Raw genomic sequence first — 6,910 nt, 5'->3', positions numbered from 1 at the left:
CCATGCCCCGCAGCCGCCGCTCTTCCTCCTCCTCCTCGTCCTCAGCCTCGAGGACCTCCAGCTCCCGCTCCAGCTCCCGTTCCAGCTCCCGCTCCCGTCGCGGTGGGGCCCACTACCGCACCAGCCGCCACGCACACTCCCGCTCTCGCTCCTGGTCCCGCTCCCGATCGCGTTCCCGGCGCTACTCCCGCTCCCGCAGCCGCGGCCGGCGCCACTCCGGTGGGGGCTCCCGCGATGGACACCGCTACTCCCGCTCACCCGCCCGGCGTGGCGGCTACGCACCCCGCCGCAGAAGCAGGTGGGCAGCCCAGCCCGGTACCGTGGGATCCCGCGTCCAGTAGGGCCCAGGATGTGCTGGGAGGGGGGCGAGGGAGAGGCCTCGGCAGACTCCCACCATCCCTGCCTCCAGGGCCAAAATGGGCCCCGGGGGCAACACTGGCCTGCTGACCCTGCAGGACAGAGTTGCATGGCGCTTCCCTACCCCGCCTAAGCACGGACTATGCCTGGGCCACCTGGGCCCTGCGCTGTCCTCACCCTACTTCTACCGTGCCACCCAGGAGTCGCTCCCGCTCTGGAGACCACTACCGGCGGGGGGCCCGGGGCCCCCGGCACCACAGCAGCAGCCGCAGCCGCAGCAGCTGGTCCCTCAGCCCATCCCGCAGCCGCAGCCTGACCCGCAGCCCCAGCCACAGCCCCAGCCAGCCCCACAGCCGCAGCCCCAGCCGCAGCCGCAGCCACTCGCCTTCGCCCCCGAGGGAGAAGCTGACCCGGCCAGCAGCGTCCCCCGCTGTGGGCGAGAAGCTGAAAAAGTGAGTAGAGAGGACACCAGCATCAGGTGGAGGGCCCCACCCCGCCCCCCACTGCGGGCTTCTGAGGGATGGGGGTTCCCCACTGGCCAGACTGGGGCTCGTGGGGACACAGAGGTCCTGGAGCGCCTTGGTGGTGGGAGGCCAGTTGCAGCCGTGGGTCAGGTGGCATGTGTTTTCTTCTCCACCCAGGACTGAACCTGCCGCTGGTAAAGAGACAGGAGCTGCCAAAGTCAGTAAGAATTTGGAACTCGCCCGTCTAAGTCCCGCCAGCAGCAGTGCCTGAGCTGGGCCCGATGGGCCTGTGGGGGGGCCCGGGGAGCTGGGAGAGCCGCCCTGGGATGGAGAAGGGAGGAGACAGAGGCTTGCCCTTTCCCCGTATCCCCTCCCCACCTCTGTACACCGGCCGCAGCTGTCCCAGAGCCTCCCGGAGCCTTGTGGCTGTGGTCCCATCTGCCCCTCCCCCGCTTCCCCAAAGTCCCAGGCTCTTGGTGAGGTGGCTTTTGGGGGGCTCTAGGACTCACCCCTCTCTGCCTCTTTCCCTCCCCGCCAGCCCAAGCTGACGCCGCAGGAGAAACTGAAGCTGAGGATGCAGAAGGCACTAAACCGGCAGTGTAGGTCCCACCCTGGCCCTGGGGAGTCCCGAGCCCCCCGGGCGGTGCCTCAGGGACAGGGCTGTGTCCAGGGTGGAGGGCCAGCGGAGCCCTGGAGGCCCTTCAGCCTGTGTCCTCCATGTCCTCTACAGTCAAGGCGGATAAGAAGGCGGCCCAGGAGAAGATGATTCAGCAGGAGCACGAACGCCAGGTTAGCCCCGGGGGGGACAGGAGGGGCGTGGCTGCGCCCTGGGCCTGGCCTGGCCTGGCCTGACCAGTCTCTGCTGCAGGAACGGGAGGACGAGCTGCGCGCCATGGCCCGCAAGATCCGCATGAAGTAAGGCTCCCTCCCCGGCCCTGCTCTCTCCCTGACCCCTTGGCAGCCTCCTCCCCGTGACCCCCTGATTCTCACCTCACCTGGGGACAGCCCCCACCGGCCTGCTGTGAGCCAGGGGAAGCCGCTCCACCCCTCACAGGACCCACCGATGGGGTGCAGAGTGGCCCCTGGCTGCGGGGAGGCCTGCTGCCTGTCACCCTGTGCTTCCTGTACTCACGACTGCCTAGCGCATGCCCATTCTGGGGCCACTGTGGCTGTGCTGTGTGCCAGCCTCAGACAGTGCAGAAGGTTTGAGCAGTGGGGAGCACGCCTGTAACCCCCATGCTCTGCAGGTAGAGGCAGGACGAGCACTTCAAGGCCTGCTCAGCTACATGCTGAGACCCTGTCTCTAAAGCAAACAAGCAGTGGCAGAGTGCGGAACGGCCAAGCAGTCGGGGTTTGCCCCACTGGGCCTTTTCCTATCTGAGCCTTGGTTTGTGGGCCTGCTCATTCCCAGGCTTGGGAATGGAAGGGAGTAGTTCACCCTCCCTGTGCCAGCCACTGGGGAGGGGGGCTGTGCCAGCCATTGGGGGGGCGGTCCTTATGTTTCCCAAAGCCCACAGGTGCTCACCCTGCCCCCTGGTTGCCTCCCCTTTCCCCACGCAGGGAACGGGAGCGTCGAGAGAAGGAGAGGGAAGAGTGGGAACGCCAGTACAGCCGCCAGAGCCGCTCACCCTCGCCCCGCTACAGTGAGTGTCCCCCCAGCCACAAGGCGTTCAGAAAACTAAAGCTGAGGGCTGGGATGTAGCTCAGTGGCAAAGCGCTTGCCTAGCAAGTGCAACGTCCTGGGTTCGATCCCCAGTACCAAAAAAGAAAAGACAAAAAAAATACAGTTAAAAAAGAAAACTAAAGCTGAGGCAGGAGTGTCAGGTCCGAGGCCAGCCTGAGCAGAAGAGTATCAGACTGTCTCTGGAATCACCAGCCAATAGTTGGGCTGGAGATGGGGCTCAAAAGTGCTAGAGCTCCAGTTGAACGAACAGGCCAAAAACTGCCAAACATTTTTTTGTAAAAATTAAACTGTGTATCTGGGCACTGATGGCTCACACCTACCATCCTAGCTGCTCAAAAGGCTGAGATTGGAGGATCACAGTTGGATGCCAACCTGGGCAGGAAAGTCTATGAGATTCTTACGTCCAATAAACTACCCAAAAAAGACAGAAATCGATGGGATTTGCGGCTCATGCCTGTAATCCTAGCTACTCAGGAGGCTGAGATCTGAGGATAGCAGTTCAAAGCCAGCCAGGGAAGGAAACTCCGTGAGACTCTTATCTCCAATAAACCACTCAGAAAACCAGAAGTGGCACTGTGGCTCAAGTGGTAGAGCACTCGCCTTGAGCTGAAGAGCTGAGGGACAGTGCCCAGGCCCAGAGTTCAAGCCTCACGACCGACAAAAAAAAAAAAGAGAGATAGTCTGTACCCAGGGGTTTGGGACTCTCGCCTGGGCAACCATGGGAGAAGCCCTGCTCATGTAGGGTCACCCAGACCACGGGCCTTGTCTGCAGGAGTTTGCCTTAACAGTGCTTGGGGCCCAGAGCAGGTTGTGTGAGTGGTGCAGGCGTGGGTGTGGGTGCCTCAGCACATGGGTGGATTTCTGTGGGGACCCTGGCCTTTGGGACCCCACTCTGGTGTAGTGGTCTTAGTGCTTGGGGCCCAGAGCGGGTTGTGTGAGTGGTGCAGGCGTGGGTGTGGGTGCCACAGCACATGGGTGGATTTCTGTGGGGACCCTGGCCTTCGGGACCCCACCCTGGTGTAGTGGTCTTGTTGTCCACCCTCCTTTCCCCTTTGCAGGTCGAGAATACAGCTCTTCCCGGAGGTGAGGACCCCAGTCCCCATCCCCACCCCGACTTCATCCCTGACAGAGATGAGATCCCAGCCCCACTCCTCCTTCACCCTGCTCCCCTGCAACTCCTCCCTCACCCTGCACCCCTGCAGCTGGCAGGGCTGGTCCTCCCTGCTGCCACCGGAGTGTGGCCCGGGCATGCTGAGGCGCGCGCACCCTCACAGGCTTGCCCTTCTCTCCACAGGCGCTCCCGGTCCCGCTCCCGCAGCCCGCACTACCGCCACTAGGCATAAGAGCCCAGCGTGCGGGGTCACGGGTGGCCGAGCTGCCGTTGCTCTCTAGTGAAATAAAAGTATATTTAATGCCTTTCTGGGCCTCCTGTCATGTTGGGGCCTCAAGAGCAGGTGCCCTCGTGGCCAGGCCTGGGTATCTACTGCCTGATTCAACGAGGGTGCAGACCTGCTGCCCAGGGCCTCTGGGGACAGGTCCGGGCCGCTCCCCACCCTCGCCCGGCCCCTGCCCTGGCCTCACCCACCCCAAGAACTGGGCGCGCGGCTTTCTGTGCCAGTCCTGCTGTGCCCCAGGCACTGGGGACCAGCCTCCCCCTCACTCCCCCCCCCTCCAAACCGGTCTGTCCAGCCGTCCACCCCGCAAAGGGGACGCCTTCCACCCCAAGAGAGCCAGAGGCCAGGCACGTGGGAGACAGGGGAGTACTTTTATTGGCAGGAAGGCAAGGCAGGGATGAGTGTGGACAGGGTCCCCCCCCCCCGCTCAGGCCACCCTGGGGTGCTTCTGCCTCAGGTGCCTGTCCAGCGTGGCACGCAGGCCAAAGGGCACAGCACAGAGCGGGCACTCGTAGCGGGCACAGTCGGGCCCGGGGCCGTGCGTGCGGCGGTGTCGGTTGAGCTTGCTGCTCTGTGCACATGTGTACGGGCACTGGCTGCAGGCATACGGTCGCTCCCCGGTGTGCGATCGTCGGTGCACCGTCAGGTTGCTGCTGCTGCTGAAGTGACGCCCACAGAACTCGCAGCTGCCCCCAGGCCGGGGCCTCTTGCCCTTGCTCACCGCCTTGGGCATCTTCTTGGGCTCAGCACTCTGGCTCTTGTTGGTGTCGGCACTCTGTCCTTGGGGGACAGGATCCCATCCATCCCCACCAGGGCCTGCCTGGGCCCCACTGCTGGGCGCGCCGGGCTCCTGCACGCCTGCTGTGGCTGCAGCCCCTGTGCCCTGGGCACCAGGGCTTGGTAGGGCGCTGGCCGGGGCAGCGGCGTGGGCTGCGGGCTCAGGTGGGGCAGGGGAGGCCTGCTCAGGGCCTAGGATGGGCAGGGGCCGGTGCGTCTTCTTGTGGCGGTTGAGCTTGCTGCTCTGTGCGCAGGCGTAGGGACACTGGTCGCAAGCATAGGGCCGCTCACCAGTGTGTGAGCGCATGTGCACCTTGAGGTTGCTGAAGGAGCTGAGGGTCTTCTTGCACACTGAGCAGGTGGGGGTCCTCCGGTCGGTGCCACTGGGGCCAGGGGACTTGATCTCTGCTGGGCGCTCCACCTGCGTGGACATGGCTGCAGCTACCTCAGCCAGGCCCAGCAGAGGGGCCTCCGGGGACTCCGGCTCCGTCTGGTAGATGGACAGCCCGTGGTCCCACTGCGCATGGCGAAGCAGCTTCCAGGCTTCTGTGAACTGCCGGCCACAGTGGAGACAGCTCAGGGCCTTCAGATCCAAGCGTTCTGCAAAGGAACAAACAAGGGGCATGGGTCAGCACTAGTGGCGGGACACAGGTCAGAACCAGCTGGACACCTGGGAAACACTCCACTGCTGGGTGAAGGGGGCTCAGGGCTACAATGAAACATCAGATGCTTCAAGAACCTTCTGGAAAAGAGCTGTTGGTAGTGGGTGCTGAGTACTCAGTTCCCTCCACTCCCCATTGTGACCCCAAGCAGAAAATAGAGCCAGGGGTCTACACAGTCAGCACACAGCCCAGGCCCACCAGCCAACCATTCTAATCCCAACATAGTACCTCCCCCCCCCTTTAAGATCCTCCTAGGCCCAGCCCCTAATACAACGTGATTTCCCAAGGCCCAGCAGGGCAGGCCCTGGGGGCTGAGAACCCACCCTGTTTGGATTCCTTTCCAAAGGAAAGAAAGGCCCCTAGGAGTCCAGGACGAGTCCTAGCTAGGAGCTGGGGCTTTTCCCGGCATTTGCCTGAGAGTTTTCCCCCAGGGTGGAGAGCCAGAAGCCCCGGCACCAGTCCCAAGGGCCTGGCCCAGCCCTGAGGAGACAGGAGGGGCGGCCACCCCTGTTCCAGCTGGCCCCCACCCCCTCCCCACAGGTCCAGCCACCTGGCCAGTTAGTTATTTCTGTCCAAAGAGAAGGAGAAGTGAAACCACATGGGGAAAGTATGAGGGGGGGGGGGGTGTCCACAAATCCCCAAGCCATTTAACTATCTGGGGCCAGCCACACCCTGTGGCCAGCTCCCCCTCCTCCAGCCTCAGCTTCACCCCTAGTCCCAGGTCCTGGGGAGGGGGAGGCACTGGCAAGCAAGTCCTGGCCCGGCCTCGGCTGCACCAGGAGGGGGAATGAGAAAGGGGAAGTGGAGCTGAGCGGCACCGCCAGTGCCTGGCTGGCCTGTCCACCTCAGCCTCTCTCCCGCAGGAAGTGGGGGGAAAGACTGTGCAAAGGGTCACTCACCTGACACCTGCCTGGGGCTGGGACCGCTCGATGGCTGACACCCCACCTTCTTGTGGTCCACGAAGGCCGTGATGGCGTCCAGCGGGAAGGTCTGCAGGCAGCGGCCGCAGGTCAGCAGATCAGCGTGGTTGTCGGTCCAGCGCTTGTCTGCGGGGAGGGAGGAAGCGGGTGGTGAGCGTGGGTGGAGCCGGACTTGGGTGTGGGGGGGGGGATGAGGGAGAGGGGAAACCCGAAAGTCAGAACCGGGCGGAGGGAGGACTGCTGGGGGGCCAGCACGGGGCAAGAGAGAGAGAGAGAGGAAAGAGACAGACAGACCACCTGGACAGAGCCCCATCCCCGGCTGAGATCTCCCGAGTCGGGTCCGGGCCCGGGCCGCGGCGGGGGACTCACCGGTCACGGGCATCCACACGGCCCAGTGGTTCCTGGAGCCCGAGGCTTGGAAGGAGGGCCTGAAACCCGGGGACTGTTTCTGGGGTTCACCCCCGAATCTCCTCTCCGTCGTGGACAACTCATTGTGGGCACAGGATCCTAGCCCCAGGGCCCGCAGGAAGTGCGGCTCGGGCTCGGGCTTCACGTCTATGATGAGGTCCGAGGTCTCCATCTCGTCGTCCGGGCCGGAGGCGGCGGCGGCGGCGGCGGCGGCGGCGGTGTTGGCGGCGGGCGCGAGGTCTAC

General features: G+C 64.2%; 2 protein-coding genes across 2 annotated transcripts in view; one reads left to right on the top strand and one right to left on the bottom strand.

Annotated features, from left to right (window-relative positions):
* The window catches only part of Clasrp (CLK4-associating serine/arginine rich protein), a 31,001-nt gene extending 27,089 nt beyond the window's left edge, over window positions 1–3,912 (top strand). Inside the window, exons 17-25 of the mRNA XM_013032596.1 lie at window positions 14–298; window positions 558–809; window positions 999–1,038; window positions 1,360–1,420; window positions 1,552–1,610; window positions 1,690–1,736; window positions 2,382–2,464; window positions 3,564–3,588; window positions 3,800–3,912. Coding sequence (XP_012888050.1) covers window positions 14–298; window positions 558–809; window positions 999–1,038; window positions 1,360–1,420; window positions 1,552–1,610; window positions 1,690–1,736; window positions 2,382–2,464; window positions 3,564–3,588; window positions 3,800–3,842 — 895 coding nt within the window. The 3' untranslated portion in view covers window positions 3,843–3,912. The remainder of the gene's footprint in view (window positions 1–13; window positions 299–557; window positions 810–998; window positions 1,039–1,359; window positions 1,421–1,551; window positions 1,611–1,689; window positions 1,737–2,381; window positions 2,465–3,563; window positions 3,589–3,799) is intronic.
* A 354-nt stretch (window positions 3,913–4,266) lies between these two features.
* Window positions 4,267–6,855, bottom strand: Znf296 (zinc finger protein 296). Its single transcript, XM_013032657.1, has 3 exons — window positions 6,628–6,855; window positions 6,238–6,384; window positions 4,267–5,276 (listed from the first exon to the last, which is right to left on the bottom strand). Exons 1-3 carry the CDS (start codon window positions 6,836–6,838, stop codon window positions 4,327–4,329), a joined length of 1,308 nt encoding a protein of 435 aa, XP_012888111.1. The 5' UTR covers window positions 6,839–6,855; the 3' UTR covers window positions 4,267–4,326.
* Between the last annotated feature and the right edge of the window lie 55 nt (window positions 6,856–6,910).

This window comes from Dipodomys ordii, unplaced genomic scaffold (assembly GCF_000151885.1).
Source record: "Dipodomys ordii isolate 6190 unplaced genomic scaffold, Dord_2.0 Scaffold156, whole genome shotgun sequence".
NCBI lineage: Eukaryota > Metazoa > Chordata > Mammalia > Rodentia > Heteromyidae > Dipodomys > Dipodomys ordii.
Note: the sequence above shows the minus strand (reverse complement) of the source record. Positions and strands in the feature narration are given on the sequence as shown.

Bases quoted from the DNA above. Each gene is read 5' to 3' on its own strand.
- Znf296 (XM_013032657.1), bottom strand. From the start codon at position 6,838: ATGGAGACCTCGGACCTCATCATAGACGTGAAGCCCGAGCCCGAGCCG. The intron at 6,385-6,627 runs GTGAGTCCCCCG...CCCTCCCCGCAG, and splicing joins CGTGTGGATGCCCGTGACCG to ACAAGCGCTGGACCGACAAC. The intron at 5,277-6,237 runs GTGAGTGACCCT...GTTCCTTTGCAG, and splicing joins CAGCCCCAGGCAGGTGTCAG to AACGCTTGGATCTGAAGGCC.